The sequence below is a fragment of the Bombina bombina genome, chromosome 4, assembly GCF_027579735.1.
Source record: "Bombina bombina isolate aBomBom1 chromosome 4, aBomBom1.pri, whole genome shotgun sequence".
NCBI classification, from domain to species: Eukaryota; Metazoa; Chordata; class Amphibia; order Anura; family Bombinatoridae; genus Bombina; species Bombina bombina.
The window spans coordinates 1,039,603,645-1,039,626,014 of record NC_069502.1 but is presented as its reverse complement, the minus strand read 5'-3'; the positions used below and the strand labels follow the sequence as shown (position 1 = coordinate 1,039,626,014).

Below are 22,370 nucleotides of genomic sequence, written 5' to 3'. Positions count from 1 at the left end.
CATCGGATCCTACTGAGCATGTGCAAGAATTCACAGACTATACGTATATGCATTTTTGATTGGCTGATTGCTATCACATGGTACAAGGGGAGTGGAAATAGACATAACTTTGAAATTTGTTATAAAAAAATCTACTACTCATTTGAAGTTCAGACTAAGTGCTATTGCATTGTCTTGTTATCTTGCATTTGTTGATTATGCAAATCTAATGTGTTGACTGGTCCTTTAAAATGTAATTAAGTTGACTGTATTATGTGACAATCATCAGCCAATCACAGACTCATATACATATACACTGTGAAATCTTGCACATGCTCAGTAGGATCTGGTGGGTCAGAAAGTGTGCATACAAAAAGACTGTACACAATTTGATAATGGAAGTAAATTTAAAAGTTTTTATTAAACTGCATGTTCTGCCTGAATCATGAAAGTTTAATTTTGACTTTAGTGTCCCTTTAAAATTAGACCCCTGAAATTATGGGCCATATTACAAGTGACTTGTTATATGTGGAATGCATGGCTTTATTTGTTCTTCAATGCATTTTTAAACAGTTCTGTATGTTAAATGAAAATAAAAAAATTACCTAAGTTAATTAACTACTTTGCTGCCATAGAGTGTTGCAAGATGTTCCACATCTGGCAAGGGGTTAATAGTCACTTGCATTGACGTGTGTATATATATATATAAAATTTGCTGACCTTTTTATATCTGCAGAAAGCTTTATCTAGGGATATATTTAAAACCTTTGTCATTTTTTTAAAGTGAATGTAAATTTTTATGAATGAGTGCCCGGTTTTTAAAAATACTATTAAAACAGGGGCACTTTCATTCATGAAAGTTTACTTTGCAGTGGTTTTGTTAAAATACTTACCTTTTTCTTCTTCCAAGTCGGACCAGCGATCCCCCCACCCGCAGCTCCTCTGTACAAAAATGACAAATCCGGCTTCCTCCAATCATGGCTTTCCCCCCCCCCCAGAGCAAATATTTCCTGAGGCCACGCCGTGATTGGAGGAAGCCGGTTTCAGCATTGCTGTGCTAAGTACAGCATGAGAAGCGGGCGGAGGATCGCTGGTCCAGCTTGGAAGAAGAAAATGGTATTTTAAGAAAAACGCTGCAATGTAAATTTTAATGAATGAAAGTGCCCCTGTTTTTAATATTATTTTTAAAAACGGAACACTTATTCATGAAACTTTACATTCACTTTAAATATCACCTGAAGAACTTATATTTTACCATGTGATGCATTTATCATCGGTTATACTGTGCACCCATATCTTTGGTTGCCTCTGCAACATATATAAAATATCTCTAATGAGAACCGGATTAAACCATTTAGAGGTACACAAGATGGAGGCTGCTAAGTGATACTGGCCACATATTGCAAACCCAGTCAGATTTAAAAATTATCTATTGTGCATATGAAAGAGCAGCATTTAAAGGGACATTAAACCCAAATTTTTTCTTTCGTGATTTAGAAAGAGCATGCCATTTTAAACAACTTTCTAATTTACTTTTATTGTCTAATTTGCTTCATTCTCTTTATATACTTTGCTGAAAAGCATATCTAGATAGACTCAGTAGCTGCTGATTGGTTGCTGCACATAGATGCCTCATCTAATTGGCTCACCCATGTGCATTGCTATTTCTTCAACAAAGGATAACTAAAGAATGAAGCAAATTAGCTAATAGAAGTAAATTGGAATGTTGTTTAAAATTGTATTCTCTATCTGAATCATGAAAGAACATTTTTGGGTTTAGTGTCCCTTTAAACAATAAAACATTTAAAGCTTTTTAAATGAAACATTTAAATTAAAACTGTTCTAAATTTAAATGAAAAATAATACATCAGTATCATTTGTGCCCTTCCTCTGGTGCTCACTTGCTGATAAAGACAGTTCTACTAGTTCTATTGGTGGAGGGGGGCAAGCCTATACATGCATGGCAAGGAACGTGTGATGCATGCATTACACAAACATACAAATAAAAAACAGTTTTAATGCCATCTTTTGGATGCACAAAGATATTTTCAGAAACGGAAAAACAATCGGCGAGATTACGAGTTTTGCGTTAGCCTTAAAAAGCAGCGTTGAGAGGTCCCAACGCTGCTTTTTATCTAACGCTGGTATTACGAGTTTGACAGGTACAGGCTCACCACTCACTTTTCTTCTGCGACTCGAGGCTACCGCAAATCCCCTTACGTCAATTGCGTATCCTATCTTTTTAATGGGATTTGGCTAACGCTGGTATTACGAGTCTTGGAGAAAGTGAGCGGTAGAGCATCTACCTTCAAGACTCCAACCGCATATAAAAGTCAGTAGTTAAGAGTTTTATGGGCTAACGCCGGAACATAAAACTCTTAACTAAAATGCTACAATGTACACTAACACCCATAAACTACCTATGAACCCCTAAACTGAGGCCCCCCCACATCGCAAACACTATAATTAAATTATTTAACCCCTAATCTGCTGACCGGACATCGCCGCCACCTACATTATCCCTATGAACCCCTAATCTGCTGCCCCTAACATCGCCGACACCTACATTATATTTATTAACCCCTAATCTGTCCCCCCAATGTCGCCGCCACCTACCTACACTTATTAACCACTAATCTGCCGACCGGACATCGCCGCCACTATAATAAATGTATTAACCCCTAAACCGCCGCACTCCCGCCTCGCAAACACTATAGTAAATTTTATTAACACCTAATCTGCCCCCCCATGTCGCCGCCACCTACCTACAATTATTAACCCCTAATCTCCCGCACCCAACGTTGCCGCTACTATAATAAAGTTATTAACCCCTAAACCTAACCCTAACCCTAACACCCCCTAAATTAAATATAATTTAATTAAATCTAAATAAAATCACTATCATTAAATAAATTATTCCTATTTAAAACTAAATACTTACCTATAAAATAAACCCTAAAATAGCTACAATATAATTTAATAACTACATTGTAGCTATTTTAGGATTTATATTTATTTTACAGGCAACTTTGTATTTATTTTAACTAGGTACAATAGCTATTAAATAGTTAATAACTATTTAATAGATACCTAGTTAAAATAATTACAAAATTACCTGTAAAATAAATCCTTACCTAAGTTACAAATACACCTAACACTACACTATCAATAAATTAATTAAATAAATTAACTACAATTATCTTACATAAAATACAAATAAATAAACTAAACTATATTACAAAAAACAAAAACACTAAATTACAAAAAATAAAAAAATATTACAAGAATTTTAATCTAATTACACCTAATCTAAGACCCCTAATAAAATAAAAAAGCCCCCCAAAATAATAAAATTCCCTACCCTAAACTAAATTGCAAAGTAATCAGCTCTTTTACCAGCCCTTAAAAGGGCTTTTTGCGGGGCATTGCCCCAAAGTAATCAGCTCTTTTACTTTTAAAAAACAAATACAATACCCCCCCAACATTACAACCCACCACCCACACACCCCTACTCTAAAACCCACCCGATCCCCCCTTAAAAAAACCTAACACTACCCCATTGAAGATCATCCTACCTTGAGCCGTGTTCACCCAGCCGGGCACCGATGGGCCAGAAGAGGACATCCGGACCGGCAGAAGTCTTCATCCTATCCGGGCAGAAGAGGACATCCAGACCAGCAGACAACTTCATCCAGGCGGCATCTTCTATCTTCATCCTTCCGGAGCGGAGCCATCTTCTATCCATCCGACGCGGAGCCATCCTCTTCAATCGAAGTCCTAACGAAGAATGAAGGTTCCTTTAAATGACATCATCCAAGATGGCGTCCCTCGAATTCCGATTGGCTGATAGGATTCTATCAGCCAATCGGAATTAAGGTAGGAAAAATCTGATTGGTTGATTTAATCAGCCAATCGGATTGAAGTTCAATCCGATTGGCTGATTGGATCAGCCAATAGAACTGACCTCACATTCTATTGGCTGATCCAATCAGCCAATGGGATTGAACTTCGAGGGACACCATCTTGGATGACGTCATTTAAAGGAAACTTCATTCTTCGTTAGGACTTCGATTGAAGAGGATGGCTCCGCGTCGGATGGATAGAAGATGGCTCCGCTCTGCTCCGGAAGGATGAAGATAGAAGATGCCGCCTGGATGAAGATGTCTGCCGGTCTGGATGTCCTCTTCTGCCCGGATAGGATGAAGACTTCTGCCGGTCCGGATGTCCTCTTCTGGCCCATCGGTGCCCAGCTGGGTGAACACGGCTCAAGGTAGGGTGATCTTCAATGGGGTAGTGTTAGGTTTTTTAAGGGGGGATCGGGTGGGTTTTAGAGTAGGGGTGTGTGAGTGGTGGGTTGTAATGTTGGGGGGTATTGTATTTGTTTTTTTTTACAGGTAAAAGAGCTGATTACTTTGGGGCAATGCCCCGCAAAAAGCCCTTTTAAGGGCTGGTAAAAGAGCTGATTACTTTGTAATTTAGTTTAGGGTAGGGAATTTTATTATTTTGGGGGGCTTTTTTATTTTATTATGGGGCTTATATTAGGTGTAATTAGATTAAAATTCTTGTAATATTTTTTTATTTTTTTGTAATTTAGTGTTTGTTTGTTTTTTGTAATATAGTTTAGTTTATTTATTTGTATTTTATGTAAGATAATTGTAGTTAATTTATTTAATGAATTTATTGATAGTGTAGTGTTAGGTGTATTTGTAACTTAGGTTAGGATTTATTTTACAGGTAATTTTGTAATTATTTTAACTAGGTAGCTATTAAATAGTTATTAACTATTTAATAGCTATTGTACCTAGTTAAAATAAATACAAAGTTGCTTGTAAAATAAATATAAATCCTAAAATAGCTACAATGTAATTATTAAATTATATTGTAGCTATCTTAGGGTTTATTTTATAGGTAAGTATTTAGTTTTAAATAGGAATAATTTATTTAATAATAGTGATTTTATTTAGATTTAATTAAATTATATTTAATTTAGGGGGGTGTTAGGGTTAGACTTAGGTTTAGGGGTTAATAACTTTATTATAGTAGCGGCGACGTTGGGTGCGGGAGATTAGGGGTTAATAATTGTAGGTAGGTGGCGGCGACGTTGGTGGGGGCAGATTAGGTGTTAATAAAATCTACTATAGTGTTTGCGAGGCGGGAGTGCGGCGGTTTAGGGGTTAATACATTTATTATAGTGGCGGCGATGTCCGGTCGCAGATTAGGGGTTAATAAGTGTAGTTAGGTGGCGGCGACGTTGGGGGCAGCAGAATAGGGGTTAATAAATATAATGTAGGGTTCGGCGATGTTGGGGGCAGTAGATTAGGGGTTCATAAGTATAATGTAGGTGGCGGCGGTGTCCGGAGTGGCAGATTAGGGGTTAATAGTATAATGTAGGTGTCAGCGATAGCAGGGGCGGCAGATTAGGGGTTAATAAGTGTAAGATTAGGGGTGTTCAGACTCAGGGTTTATGTTAGGGTGTTAGGTACAGACATAACTTTTCTTTCCCCATAGGAAACAATGGGGCTGCGTTAGGAGCTGGACGCTGCTTTTTTGCAGGTGTTTTTTTTTTTCCAAGCCAGCTCAGCCCCATTGTTTCCTACGGGGAAATTGTGCACGAGCATGTTTTGCCAGCTTACCGCTGACTTAAGCAACGCTGGTATTACAGGTAGAAGTGGAGCTAAATTTGCTCAACGATCACTTTTCTGAGGCTAACACAGCCATTCAGAAAACTTGTAATAGCAGCGTTGTCTTAAGTGAGCGCTGGAAAAAAAAGCCTTGTTAGCCCCGCAGGTCTTTACCGACAAAACTCATAATCTAGGCGAATGAAAACAACTTAGATGTCCATGTGAAGGATAAATTATATAGCAATAATTTGCAAAAAATACATAAGATTAAATTTATTTAAAGGGACAAAAAACCCACATTTTTTTATTTTATGATTAAGATAGAGCATACAATTTTAAACAACTTTCTAATTCTATTGTCAAATGTTCTTAGTTTTCTTGTTATCCTTTGTTGAAAAGCAGAAATGTAAGCTCAAGAGTGTGCACGTGTCTGCAGCACTATATAGCAGCAGTTTTGCAACAATGTTATACATTAGCAGGAGCACTAGATGGCAGCACTATTTCCTGTCATGTAATGTCCCTTTAACAGTAAAAAAAATTGAGGTCAATGAATTTTAAAAACATTTTATCACATTATGGCACAGGTCTTAGCAACAAAATATAAATAACTGCAAGAAAACAGAACAAAAAAAGCTAATCTGATTTCTTAGCTCTGGTGAGATTAGATAATGTTTATTTTTTGTTTGTGGGTACTTAGTAATGTATTTAGCAGCTTAACATGAGTGCCATTTATGTTCTCTGACCACTTTCAGTCAGATATTCACTGTTCATAACATGGTTAAATACATCATTAATCTTTGTACTAACACAGTGGCATTATTCTGCAAAAGCTTTATCTTCTGCAAGCAGAGTCCTCATGTGGTTACTGCTCATAACAATAGCATTACAGAGATGCCTGTGTATCTCATCCCCTTGGGCCTCCAGTAGCACCACAGTTCACTTCTTGAAAACAAAAGTATTATCAAACTATTACACTCCCTGGCATTGTCAATTTGACATAGCTAAGAATATTTTTATTGCAATAAAAATGAAAAATCAAATATGTACAACTTATTTGTATTTTCAATGTGTGTTGTAATACTGTTATAACTGTATTGATTAAAATTAAAATGTTTTCAGTAAAACACTAAAAAAGTACACACACACACACATATATATATATATATATATATATATATATATATATATATGTATATATATATACAGTATATATGACAAACATGATTGTCTGAGGATGGGGGTAACCCTGAAACGTCACTACAATAAAGGATTTAAGCTGATTAAGATCCGGTGAGTGCCTTTCTTTCTGGATAAATTTATTGATTACTGAACCACACCCTGGGCAAAAGAACATTGTAAACAAGTTAACGTAAGTGCTGCATCGCTATTGGATTTATATATATATATATATATATATATATATACATACACACACACACACATATATATATATATATATACATACACACACACACACATATATATATATATATATATATATATATATATACATACACACACAAACAAACACACAGTTTTATGGTGAAGATAAAAGCATTAGTTTAAAATACTCCATTTCATAAAAGTAAGAGCCATAGAATTATTGCATAGAAAACTAGTAAATCTAGTCAAGTATCCCCACTTGCTTTTCCCCAAAAGTTCTCTGTATACATTATTACCAATGCACCAGGGAAATCTGGGTAAGATATGCAAATACAATATCTCACTCTTTTTGCTTCCAAATACTCTGTTCAACCACAGCAATCTACTCTTTGGGGTAGGTGTAGCAAAGACAGAACACTTCTGTACAGCTGTTTCAAGTTTATTAACTCTCATTAGCAGAATATAGGTTTGATTGCTGCTTGGTGAAGCTTATTTCCAGAGAAAATGCAAAACTCATTTGAGTTATGGTGGAGATTAATTTTATGCTTTTAGTCTTGTATTTTTCAGATTTACGAGAACTGATCAACTGATTTCATGAAATATAATTAGCTTTGCAAATTGTAACTTTGTTTAGACATTATACATAAATAAATGCATATATGTTTTAGACTATATTTAAATAAAGATTTTGGAAACTTTACAAAATTAAACTTACAATTATTATTATTTTTTTTAACTCCAGCTGGATGAAACTGACATTTCTTACAAATGTAAATGGAAAGATCCCAGTTAGAAGGTAAGTAAAAATATGTCTTAGTGGATAGCTGAATGTTTCCCTATCATTAATCATAGTTTTAAATGAATGTTGATTTTCATATGTAAAATGCTACTTTCTATTTAAAATTAAAAAAATAAAATAATTGTAATAACAAAAGTAACACTCATTTTTATTCTTATACACTTATACTATGAGAATCAACATTTGAATGTTGCATATGAATGTTAATACCTATAGTGCCATTCTATGAAACTCAATATTCAAATGTTATATTTGAATGTAATATTCAAATGTTGATTACCATAGACTTTATATCATGACAATCAATTTTTAATTGTTTTTAAGCAGTTAATATCCCTAGACTTATATAATGAGAATCAAATTAAAGGGCTAATTTAACTTTTTCATTTTTTCCTTAACTAGAATGTAACATTCAAATTAGCTAAATTAACTTTTGTTATATAGAAATCAGAAACACATATCAAGGGGTATTTATAGTAAATTGGAATGCAATCTGAAGATTTTGGATTTTGGTTGGTTTTCATTTTTTATGACATCCAAATAAACTCTAGATGAAAGGTAGGCTTCATCACTTTATATCTATTGGAAGGATGGGCAACTAAAGAACAAAGGCCTGAATATAACATAGCGTTAGTGCCAACAGTTACACAAAAGCAAGGATATCAAAAGGCATAAAGTCACAAGAAAAAGTATGTGAACAATTTAGAAAACCCTTTATGTATAAATGTGTCTTAAAATCTGGTCTGATATTCATCAGTTATAGTAATCAACAAACACAATCTGTTTTAACTTATAATACACAAATTATTGTATTGTTCTTGTACATATATCATAAAATATTCGCAGTATAGGTTGGAAAAAGTATGTGAAACCGTAGGTCAACAAAAGCTAATTAGATTTCAAACGGCAAGATTGGAGGTGTAGTTTAGAGCTACTTTGACTTATAAAAAGCACTCAAACATTTTGAGTTTGCTACTCACAAAAACCATCTTTTGATGTGAACTATGCCTTGCAAAAAAGAGCTCTCAGAAGACCTGTGATCAAGAATTGTTGCATTGCACAATTCTCAATGAGGTAAAAAAGAACCTTAGAGTGACAGCTAAAAACTTGAAAAATTAATTGGAACTGGTTAATACCTCTGTTCATGAGTCGACTATACGGAAACATTGAACATGGTGTAGGACACCACCAGGACACCATGGTAGGACACCACGAGGAAAGACGGTGCTTTCCCAAAAAAAAAAACATTGCTGCGCAATTTGCCAAAGACCACCTTGATACTCCACAATGCTACTGGGAAAATGTTTTGTGGACTGATGAAACTAAAGTTTAGATGTTTGGGAAGAACATGCAGCACTATGTATGGCGTAAAAAGGGCACCACCTACCAACATGAAAACTTTATCCTAGCGATTAAGTACGGTGGAGTGAGCATCATGAGTTGGGGCTGCTCTGCTTTGGGGCCTAGACCACTTGCCATTATCGAGGGTAAAAATGATTTCCCAAGTTTATCAAGATATCCTACAGGATAATATTGTGATGCATGTGTTCCAGCTGAAGCTCAGTAGAAGTTGGGTAATGCAGCAGGACAATGATCCTAAACATCATAGTAAATCCACTACACAATGGATTTCAAAAAAAGAAAATCTGCCTTTTGGAGTGGCCCAGTCAGAGCCAAGATCAAACCCCATAGAGATGCTGTGGAGTTACCTCGAGAGAGCTGTTCACTCCGGACATCCTAAGAATATGGCTGAGGCTGCTGAAGCAATACTGTAAGGAAGAGTGGTCCAAAGTTTCTCCTGAACATTGTGCAGGTCTAATTTGCAGCTACTGGAAATGCTTGGTTGAAGTTATTGCTGCCAAAAGAGGATAAACTAGCCATTAAATCCACGTGTTCACTTACCTTTTCCACAGAACTGTGAATGTTTAATGGGATGTGTTCAAATAAAACATAAAATATTATAATAGTTTGTGTGTTGTTAGTTTAAGCACATTGTGTTTGTCTATACTTGTGACTTTGATGAGATTACATTTTATAACCAATTCATGCAGAAAACCTACTAATTCCAAAGGGTTCACATACTTTTTCTTGCCACTGTATATAGTAAGTTATAAAGTTATTCATGATGTCAATTGTTGTGATATCATTAGTGATATCATTTATGATAATGTATGTGATGCAATTGAGACATAGGGGCCAATTTATTAAGTGTCTGTCTTACATAATTCGCTCAGCGGATCATGTCTGACAGACATCGCTGAATGCCGACAGCATACGCTGTTGGCTTTAACATTGCATTTAACATTGCACAAGCAGTTCTGGTGAACTGCTTGTGCAAGGCTGTCCCCTGCAGATTTGTGGCCAATGAGCCGCTAGCAGGGGGTGTCAATCAACCTGATCGTACATGATTGGGGCAGATTGATGTCCGCAGTCTCAGAGGAGGCGTACAAGTTAAGGAGCAGCTGCATTGGGGCCGATTGACAGCTTGTTAAATCGGCCCCATAGTTTATAAGTTTGATGTCATATATGACGTCAGGCTCAGGGCATGTGTAATATTGTAATTTGGAGAATTTAAACCTCCGCATTTAACCACATAAATATATCCTTTAGCATATTGTATGCCATTATATGGTCATCAATTTTAATATGAAATTGCATTAAGTTTGAGAGTATTTTCTGCATAAATAGCAGATAGTTTGTTGAACAAGTCACTTTGTACATTTAAATCAATGGGGTTAAACCTTTAAGAAAACTTATCTGCTTGTCAGATGTTTTGTGCAATTCCTTATGAGGTCAGTAAGAAAAGGATAAACACAGAGGGCTAGATCATAAGTGGAGCATAATCAATAGCGCAGGATGCGTTATTTGCACTTAGTAAAGAATAAGGGGCATATTTATCAAGCACCGTATGCAGCTTGATGCGCCGTGTTTCTGGCGAGCCTCCAGACTCGCCGGAAACACAAGTTATGATGCAGCGGACAGACATCGATCGTGTTAATTGACACCCCCTGCTAGCTGCAGATTGACCGCGAATCTGCAGGGGGCGGAAATGCACCAGCAGTTCACAAGAACTGCTGGTGCAATGATAAATGCTGACAGTGTATGCTGTCGGTAATTTATCGCAATATCGGATCATGTCCGCTCGCACAATGATAATTCGGCCCCTATAGCGCAATCTGATATTATAATCAATATTATTATTATCAGTTATTTGTTGAAATTCCACAAAAATTACATGTGGATGCTTGAACATTTTAAAAAGAACATCTTAATATAGGCAAACAATTTTTAGCCCCAACCAATATGTTTTTTGAATGGCTCAGGTATATCTATTAGGATGTTCATTGTGCTCATTTTACAAGTGGTGAGTGAAATGTTGTGCTAGAGCACAATCCAAAATATTGCTGTAAAATGTATTCTTTTTGAGACCTAAAGTAAACCATTATTCTTAATAGTACAGCATAGAACTATATGACACACTGCATTATTTGTGCAACATCAGCTTAGGGATCAAGCAATATCTGACATGAAATTTACTGCTTGCCTCATAGAATTCTGTTATGTGATGGATTTAGCACGTCGTATCTGACATGCAAATGGTAGCTCACTAGACTAATGCTCAATGATAAAGAAATAATATGAGTGCAAAAATAGATTTAGCTTGAGCTATGTTAGCCCACAGTTGCGCTAATTTTTTTGTGCTTAACTTGTGATCTAGGATCCAATCTTTTACTGTAACAAAGTAGTTTAATAATGTCATGTCCCATATTCAATTTCTTATGCTTACATTCATTTGTTTGATTGTTTTAACTTCCTCTATGCACTGGATGATGCCATATTGTTCTTCACTCCCAATCCTGTGTGCTTATTCGCCAGCCCTGTTGTCTTTAGGGAGTCAAACTTCTTCCCATTCTTTATATGTTTGACCTAAGCCATGTGACACATGATGTGCAATGATAAGTGGAAGTACCCAGTGGCTGAAGCACTTTCTCATTCCTCTAAGAGTAACCTGCTCCTATTGGAGCAGAAAGGGTTATTACAGAGTCCCTTTCTTCCCTTTATTTATTTAAAGGAGCATGAGACTCTTCATTTAAAAGACAGGAGTGCCTCCTTTTGATTGGGGGACATGTAACCATGTAATATGCACATATTCACTACTGGGCACCACTACTGTACAGTGTTCAAAATGTGGGGGCATTTTTAAAAATGTATTTACCATTGGAGCTTCTGTTTTAACAGAAACTACTGAACTGTACACCATAAAAATCTGTTACATTTTACTACTATGGAGGAAATATCACAGAACAGTTTTTGTACAATAAATAATCTTATAATATAGACATATAATATATACATCTTTATTTTATTATAGTATTACAAGAACTTTTGCATCAGGGAAAACAGAAAAAGTGATCTTTCAAGCGCTTAAGGAGTTATGTCTTCCCAGTGGAAAGGTATTTTTTTTAAATGTATTTAAATGTATGTTTAATTATGTTTGAGTTGTTTCAATTGTTATCTCTTGTAAAATGTGGTTGAAAAGATGTAATGAAATTAGAAGCATAACAATTTCCTGTGTGAGCTTGTAACACCCATATACTAATTGATTTGTTAATCAGAGAAACTTTACACAATGTGTTTGTTTTTGGTAATTTGGGGTAATTATGTTTTCTTTTCAATAATTCTACTTTTCTTTTGTACAGAATGATGAGATTGAGCCACCTGCTTTCACATTTGAGAAGTTTTATGAGCTCACACAAAAGATATGCCCACGTACTGATATAGAAGAGCTCTTTCAGAAGATGTAAGTGTTGGCGTAATATTACTTTTCTTTTAGTTGCATTCAAACAAACACATCTGTTTGCATCACATTTTTCATTTTATCTGATGACTGTATGTAACATATCCAGATACATTTAAAGGGACATGAAACACAAACATTTTCTTTCATGATTTAGATAGAAAATACATTTAAAAAAAAGTTTCCAATTTATTTCTATTATCAAATTTGCTTTATTCTCTTGTTATTTTGTGTTGAGGAGATATCTAGATAGGTAGCGTGCACATGTCTGGAGCTTTACATGAAAGGAAATAGTGCTGCCCTCTAGTGCTCTTGCTAATGTATAACATTGTTGAAAAACTGCTGCCATGTAGTGCCGCAGACACGTGCACACTCCTGAGCTTACCTTCCTGCTTTTCAACAAAGGATAAAAAGAAAACAAAGCAAATTTGATATTAGAAGTAAATTGGAAAGTTGTTTAGAATTGTGTGTTCTATCTTAATCGTGAAAGAAACTAATTTGGGTTTTTTGTCCCTTTAAAATAATATCTTACAATATCACACTCTATAAATATAACTGATAACGAACCCTAACTTTTCTGGCTTTCACTAACTGTCTACAAATGAACTTGCTTGGTTAGTTATTAACAACCTACCTTACTAATTGTGTTAAAACATTTTAGTCTCATTTTAGACCAAGCCATTAATGTACAATTGTCTTCAATGTAGAGATTCATTTTTATTTAAAGGGAGACTGGCTGTATAATATTGTAAGATAGCATTTAATGACCTCACCTTATAATCTTCAGATTTTTTTTAGATGTAAAAAATATCAGTTATCAATTGTTGGTATTTTATTTAATTTAAGAGTTAAAAGGACTGTAAACACTTTGATATTTTAATCTAAAGTGTTTATTTTACAATATATTTTTATTACCGGAATTTTATTTTGCCCATTTTTCTTGTAATCTAAGTCTGAAATTAAATGGACAGTCAACTTCAAAATTTGTATTGTTTAAAAACATAGATAATCCCTTTATTACCCAATCCCCAGTTTTGCACAACCAACACATTTATATTAATATACTTTTTACCTCTGTGATAACCTTGTATCTAAGCATTTTCTGACAGCCCCCTGATCACATGACTTTTTATTTATTATCTATTGACTTACATTTTAGCCAATTAGTGCTGTGTTGTTGAGGCATGAACAAAATGTTATCTATATGGCCCACATGAACTAGCAGTCTCCTGTTGAGAAAATAAAATAAAAAAGCATATGATAAGAGGCTGTCTGTAGTTTCTTAGAAACAGGCAGAAATTTGGAGGTTTAAATGTTATAAAGTATATTAATATAACAATGTTGATTGTGCAAAGCTGAGGAATGGTCAGTAAAGGCGTTATCTATCTTTTTAAGCAGTAACAATTTTGGTGTTGACTGTCTCTTTAAGAGTTTTCCTCTAACTTCTGGAAGTGCACATGGCCAGCTTCAGATGTCCAACCCTGTCACTTTCCCTAATTGGTTTTAGGCAGAGATTAGCAGACAATGAATAATGACTATTGCTAGCTGTGTAAAAAAATCTGATTGGTTCCGCCAAATAAGACAAGTTGTGGCTGGAGTTAGCTAACATGGTGATAACGCATTCCAAGTATTTTTAAACTAACTCCATATGCTACTTTTTTTGGAAGACTGCATTAAAATCTTCTAATTACAAGGTGTTTACTGTCCCTTTAAGCACTTGTTACTTCTAAACACTAATTACACAATCACACATAAGTGAAATAAACACTGTCTATGATATTTGTGTTTACTAAAGGCTCTGCGTGCTTTTGCCACATTACAGTTAGTTTGTCAGACTATTTTAAAGGGATATGAAAACCAAACATTGTCTCTCATGATTCAGATAGAGCTTGCTATTTTTCTAATTTACTTCTATGATCAATTTTTCTTTGTCTTTTGGTATCTTGTGTTGAAAAGCAGGGATGTATGCTTAGGAGCCAGTCCATTTCTGGAGCACTATATGGCAAACAATTTTGCAGGAATGTTATCCATTTGCAAGAGCACGATATAGCAGCACTATCTCTTGAACACAAATTTAATAATAAAAGTAAAATGGAAACTTTTTCAAAATGGTCTGATCTGTCTGAATCAGCAAAGAAAATGTTTGGGTTCCATATCCCTTTAACTTAGAAGAATTAAATTAAATAAGTTATGCCTTATATTAATGTCATTTTTTGGTCTTACAATATTATAAAACTTTGGGATAGATTCACTAAGGCTTAAAGGGACACTGTACCCAAATTTTTTCTTTTGTGATTCAGATAGAGCATGACATTTTAAGCAACTTTCTAATTTATTCCTATTATCAAATGTTCTTTATTCTCTTGGTATCTTTATTTGAAATGCAAGAATGTAAGTTTAGATGCCGGCCCATTTTTGGTGAACAACCTAGGTTGTCCTTGCTGATTGGTGGATAAATTCATCCACCAATCAAAAACTGCTGTCCAGAGTTCTGAACCAAGAATAAAGCTTAGATGCCTTCTTTTCATATAAAGATAGCAAGAGAAAGAAGAAACATTGATAATAGGAGTAAATTAGAAAGTTGCTTAAAATTGCATGCTCTATCGGAATCACTAAAGAAAATTTTTGGGTTCAGTGTCCCTTTAAGATGTGAGTTTGTTTGACCTCTCTAATCTCAGATATTATTGGCCTCTCTACATTCACTAGTAGGGGCTTTTTTTTAAATCCTTTTTTTTAAAACCTATATTACATCAAATATATAAATATGAAATAAATGTACATGTCATATTGTCCGACATTTTTTAAAGAAAAGAAAAACACAGACAATTATAATAATAATAAACTATATATATATATGTATCTGGTCCTGTCCGGTAATTAGACAATTGTGGTCTAAACGAGTTTTGGTTAAGCAAATTGTTAAAATATATTTTTTAAATTTGAGCTATATCAAGTTGTCTTTATGTATGAATATAAAGAGAATGGAAATTCATACACATGATCATTGTATCTACAGTACTAGAAACATAATACTTAGAAACTGGAAAAATAAGCAGAAAATTAAATTGGGAGGATGGAAGAATTGCATTATTAAACAATTATTTATAGAACAATATGATACTCCATTGTATAAGGAATTTGAAGTATAAATATTAACCATTTTAAAAATGGTTAATATTGATCCAAACCCTCCCTGAATCTTCTCAAAATAAATTATTATACCCTTTCAGAAATATGGATATTATTATTAATTTAAATATTTAGGATGTAACAATTAAAATGTAAGGATTTATTTCTGCTTGTCGGCTCCTTATGTAAAGATGTGTAAGTGATTACTGGAAAATATGATATGTAAATTTAGTTCATATTTGCATCTGATGTATATGATGGTTAATATATAAGTTAGGCGCTTTAATGAACGTATGGCAAGACTACATTTGTGAATAGTTAGTTGTAATTAAGTTGTCTTTTAGTGAATATGGAGAGACCATCTAACGCAGATCCTGCATCAAACGATTTTATATTTATTAGTAAATGTCCCACGGTGTCCCTTTAAGTATTAATCATATTGAGAAGCAATCACCACATATTCTTATGTCAGTGTATTCTATATATAGTAATGAATATATCAACATGTAATTCATCTTTTATATTTATCCTATGAGAACTTATTTTTTTCTAATAAATTTCTTTTCAGCAATGGAGAAAAATCTGATTATTTAACGGTAGACCAATTAGTGAGCTTTCTAAATGAAGTAAGCTTTTTCATACATTAACTTCTTTACAAGTCTGTCTGCCGTGTCTTGCCTCTTTCCATTGCATGTGTCATACAATCAGTTTGCTTTTGTTTCCGACCTTCTTATTACGGCAGCATCTAGTTTCAACCAATCAATGGCTTCCTCATAAATCCTTTTGCTTTTTTTTTTACATTTCTGCTTCCAAAATTGCTTTTGTGATTACACCTTCTGTGTGTGCTAACGTGATACTGTTGGTCATTTTTATCATGGTGTTTTTATGATTGTAAATGGTGTGTTCTGTGAAAACTGCTTTTAAACATTTTTAAGTAAATGTAATTGTCGGAGCGCTATATTATTTATACATGAATGACTTGTTAAATAAATCTATGGTATGCTTTTATTAATACTTGTGGTACAGTGAGAAATGTTGTCAACCTAAACGGACAATAAGATCAAAATTAAACTTACATGATTCGGATAGAACAGCAATTTTAAATGATTTTCCAATTTACGTCTCTTAGCAAATTTGCTTCATTCTCTTGGAATCTTTCATTGAAGAGTAAAACTAGGTAGGCTCATAAGAGCTCAGGAGTGTGCATGTGTCTTTAGTACTCTAAGACAGCAGTGTTTTGCAACATTATTTGTAGCTTTGTTTTCTGCAGCAACTGGAAAACTTCATTTATAATTTTTTTCTTTTTGGTGTCTCTAGAAACAGTAGCACAAAGTTTAATTTTAAACAACTTTCCAGATTACTAATAAAGGAGCAGTAATGCACTACTTGGAGCTAGCTGAACATATCCTGTAGCCAATGAGAAGAGGCATATATGTGCAGCTTCCAATCAGCAGTTAGCTCCCAGTAGCACATTGCTGCTTCTGAGCCTATCTCAAGCAAATTATTAAAATAAGTAAATTGGAAAGATGATTAAAATTGCATGTTCTACCTGAATAATGAAAGAAAAATTTGTGGTTTCATGTCCCTTTAAAGGGATAGTAAACCCAATTTTTTTCTATCATGATTCAGATAGAACATGCACTTTTAAGCAACTTTCTAATGTACTCTTATTATCAATTTTCCTTTGATCTTTTGCTATCTTTATTTGAAAAAGTAGGACTGTAAGCTAGGAGCTGACCCATTTTTGGTTCAGCACCCTGGCTAGCGCTCGTGATTGGTGGCTACATTTAGCCACCCAATTAGCAAAAGCAACCCAGGTTCTGAACCAAAAATGGGCTGGCTCTTAAGCTTTACATTCTTGCTTTTCAAATAAAGATAGCAAGAGAAGAAAGAAAAATTGATAATAGGAGTCATTTAAAAAGTTGCTTAAAATTGATTGATCTATCTGAATCATGAAAGTTTAATTTTGACTTTGCTGTCCCTTTAAGGTTAAATAGTCCATGGGCAAAAAAACAAAACAATTTTAACACCCAGGTACCACACCTCCAGTAATTATATTTTAACCTTTATCCTTCCGACGTATCTAACAGGCTTAAGTTTCTCAGATAGTATCTCTGTTGCTGCCAGGTACAAGTGTGTCAAATGCCTAGACTATGTGAAAACAGAATACAGAAGCTAAAAGCCTCACAACATTGAATGTTAAGGCAGGTTCCTAATGGAATAGAGAAGCCCATAGCTGAGTGTGTGAACAACTCATAAAGAGGACAAGGATTAGTGGAAATTGGGTAGAACCGTATATAAATATAAAATGCCAAGAATGAGTAGCAGAGTGTAACCTCACAAGCACCTTGTTCTGAATATTTAACAGTTTGGATACTTTTGTTAGCAAAGGTCTAAATCTGCTTAATCCAATGGGATCTGCACAGTAGGTTTGCATAATCAACAAATGCAAGATAACAAGACAATACAATAGCATTTACTCTGAATTTCAAATGAGTAGTAGATTTTGTTTGTAACAAATTTCAAAGTTATGTATATTTCCACTCCCCCTGTACCATGTGATAGCAATCAGCCAATCACAAATGCATATACGTATAGTCTGTGAATTCTTGCACATGCTCAGTAGGAGCTGGTGACTCAAAAAGTGTAAATATAAAAGAATGTGCACATTTTTTTAATGGAAGTAAATTGGAAAGTTGTTTAAAATTACATGCTGTATCTGAATCATGAATATTTAATTTGACCTGAGTGTCCCTTTGATAACAAGTGATAAATAACCATATACTTAAAACCCAAAACAGAGCTTGCCCATAGCAGTCACAGATTCTCCATTATCCCCATCATTCGCTTCAAACTCTCTCCTGCCAATCCAGGAGGTACCCATAACTGCTATTCCACCAGGCAAGCACTCCGCCAACCTGCTGTGACATGTCTTCCGCCTACCTAAGGGAGGGAGGGAGCTTCTTCCTCCACAGAACTTGCAAAGTGATTTTGGTGCTCTTTTCAGGCCACCCCATTACCTATATCCCTTTCCTTCAGGCCCCTCCTAACACCACCCCACTTCCAGCATCTACCTATCCGGCTTACCTAGGCAAGGGTCAACTGCCCCTCCAATGTAGGCACACTTCCAGGGCTTTCTATTTTATCATATGTACATTATTATAACGTTATATGTATCTTCATATGGTTTTAAGCAATAATTCATTAAGCTTGTTTTGTTTATATAAATGTACATATTATATTGTCTATAGTCTTGTGTGTATTACAAGTGCAGTCTATCCAGCATTTTTCGTGAAATTATCCATATTTTTTTATATATTTTTTGTAACCTTATTGTCAGTTTCCATTAAATGGATTCCTCCTCCCTATTCCTGGCCGTTAGTTGGCGTCAGGTAGAGGGTTCGGCCAAATACTAGAGTAGTCCAAGAGGTTGGAGCCTAAGGCTGAGGCAGTGGACAAAACTGGCAAGAGAAGAAACAATTAAATCTGGGTCAGAGCCTAAAGGACAGCAAATCGTACCAAATCGTAAGCCAAAGAAGAATCCGAGGTACAGGCAGAGTCTCCAACAACCGGGCAGCAAGGAACAAAATCGAGAGACAAAAGAGTAATCCGGGATTCAGCCCAAGACAGTGCTCAGTCAAAATCAATAGTACAGTGACTAAGATGGTGCGAGAACACTATAAAAAGGCAAAAACACGCCAAACAGTAACAAGCGGAATTGATGCGATAGAAGTCACGCCAGAAATGACGCTGACAGTTTGCGGAATAGTCGCATCAAAATGACACTGCCTGAAACTGTTTAAAAAATGTTGTGCAGCAAAAACAAACTGAAGCTTTACAGTGAAAGGACAAAAAGCAGAAATAAACCTGGAAAAAAGGGGCCCCTAGAGGACATTAGTGGAAGATTATAACACTTTTTCTTATGTACAGATACTTAGTGGAAATGAAGTGAACATCTTGATGATCGTTTTTCAGTTGTGTACAAGCTTCATAGTTTAAAAGGGGTGATTTGAGTAATATTTTCACTTTTTAATAAACTAGGTTTATTAGTATATGGACTCAGCATGGATAGAAGCTTCTGCTAACAGCCAACATATGCAATTTAAAGGAGGCCAGAATTGTTTTTCTGATCAGCTGTACTTTTTTAAGTCAGTGGGTCTTTTAATGTTCCAGGCAAATATATAGGTACTGAAATTGTTATTATGGGTGATGGTTTTAATGCATGAAACAGCTATTTTATTTGTAACAATAAGTATAAAGGAGCAACTTACAAAACATTTAATACTATGCAGCTGTGACAGGAAGTAACAGACACTGCAAAAATGAATTAAAAAAAAAAGGTAAAATCCTTTTAAAATGATGAATGATACATATTGTGATTATTTATATTAAGTATAACCCACTGCATACTGTTTTGTATTACAACAATAAACTAGATTGTTTTATATCCCTTTAAGGACTTTATGTGCTGTGGATTTTAAACACTTGCAAGTCACAACTATTCCGTCAGACTTGTCAGTAGTTACTAGTCTTGTCACAAAATGCTGCTAAGGGATTGCAGTTTAACCAATTGTCTTACTTGTGCTTCAGTGGCTGTCTATTCTTGCAGACTCTGTAATCGCTGTTTACCTGAAGATATTTTTTGTTATATTTCTTTACAGTATGTTGGTTGTGCTGTTTTGTTCCTGCTTTATCTGCTACAACGAGTGCTATAATGAACATGATTCTGTGCTTCCTCTGATCTTTCATTCATTTGTACGTCTTTTTTCAGTGTCTTTTTTCTTCTATTACTAAAGCATATTACCAACTCTTTTTTAACTAATAAGTACATTGAATTAATTAATTACAGGATTTAATCTTTGGTTCAAGTTGGTATATTTTCTTCACTAGTCTAGGTATAATTTTATTTTGCTTTGTACAGAAATTCTTCATAACTTTCATTGTATCATAGAATACAGAGCAGTTCAGTTTTCGAATTTTACTTTATTGAGAGTAACTTATAACTCATATTACATGCACAAAAACTCTAAAAACTAGGGACTGCTTAGTGAAGCCGCATATATAGTCATATTCCACCTACTATAACCTAACCCAGTGCATAACCCTATCCATAGAACAAGTGTGACTCTGCTCTCAAGTCTCCAAGACTCACCCTTCTGTTAAGCCTCTATGAAATGTTGGTAGGTATGGTGCTGCACTCATTGGCAGGGTTTATGGAAGGGGAGGTATTGGACCGTGAACATTTATGGAGCCTGGTAATTACTATCAATGATTACTGTGCAAATTAAATCTGCCTGCTTAAAATCTAGGGTGTCAGAACAAATCCAGAGTGGGCAGTTACCCCTTCTTGCCTCTTCCTCTGGACACCCATGAATGTTATTATATCATATAAAAAAAGTTTGAGACTTTTGTTATACTATTGAGTCTGTATGAATGGGTTTTCAGTAGCAATAGCTTCACTGTGTTATACCAAAAATCAGGCAACACTTATTAAAGTGATGTACCATGGCATACTTCCCAACATTCTGATTTACAAAACTTGCACAGGCAAAGTCAGGGAGCTCCAGGGGTTAGGTTTATTGCAGTCTTTGTGTGTGGCATGGGGTGGCATTGCAGTGGTTTGTGGGCTCAGCTGGGGGAGGTTTGGGGACAGAGTTGGGGCATTTTTATTTGAGATTTATATTTACCAGTCTCCCTTTATGAAACTGGAATGTTGATAGAGTAGGACAAGGGACAATGAGTTAGAGTTCACAAACCATGACAATCCTTCAAAAGATAGGATGTTAGGAAAATCTGCAATGGGGAAATTAGGGTACTCCTGGCCAACTTTAACATATTGTCAGCTTGCAGAAAACTTTAGGATTCCAAGGGATTTTACCCAGGCAAATATAAGAATAAAACAACCTGATTTCTCCCTATTGAACAGATTAGACATAGCTCCATAATAATGGAACAAGTACAAAACTATTATTAGCTTTATGAAGTGGTGTTTGTTCTTCCCCTTTGTCTGTAGGCCGATATTTTTATAGATGTTGGTAAGCAAAAGTCATGTCACTGTGTTTGCTAGCATTAATAAGCTCCTTATCATAGACACTTTTCCCGAATACCAGTAAGACTGACAGCACTGGCAACCAGTATGGATTTACCTCTACGTCACATGAACGAGGATAAAGTGAGATATTGGAATAATCTATTACATTTTATATTTGTAGTTATTAAAGAAACAGAAATAAATTGGCACTGTGACAGTAATATCTGTAGGAATTAAAGGATTAAAAAATCCCTGGTGCTTACCCTTAAAATAATATGTAGTATATTGAGGAATAGGGGAGATGAGACAAGAAGGGGTTAAATAGCACTCATTCCGATATATATATTGTATGATACTGGTTGAAAAATATTTCAACTCAAGAGTTAGAGTAATTTAAAAAATTGAATTTTTATTGTTCACATTATTAAAATAAAACATGTATAACCACTAGTGAAAAATTCTAATATATTAGGTTCCCAACCAAAACCAAATAATACGGCCACTATAGAAGAAGGAGATCACAGTGCAGCCACCCCCCTGTATTCCTGGCCAGTATCAGGATACCCCGGCGTCAGGTGACAGAGATGGCCAAAAGCACTGAGTTCCTAAAGTAGCCGTAAGCTAGAAAAT

At 35.0% G+C, this 22,370-nt stretch overlaps 1 protein-coding gene across 1 annotated transcript in view; it reads left to right on the top strand.

Annotated features, from left to right (window-relative positions):
* The window catches only part of PLCB4 (phospholipase C beta 4), a 788,735-nt gene that overhangs the window by 529,228 nt on the left and 237,137 nt on the right, over positions 1 to 22,370 (top strand). Inside the window, 4 exon segments of the mRNA XM_053712158.1 lie at positions 7,726 to 7,779; positions 12,155 to 12,236; positions 12,483 to 12,583; positions 16,278 to 16,335. Coding sequence (XP_053568133.1) covers positions 7,726 to 7,779; positions 12,155 to 12,236; positions 12,483 to 12,583; positions 16,278 to 16,335 — 295 coding nt within the window.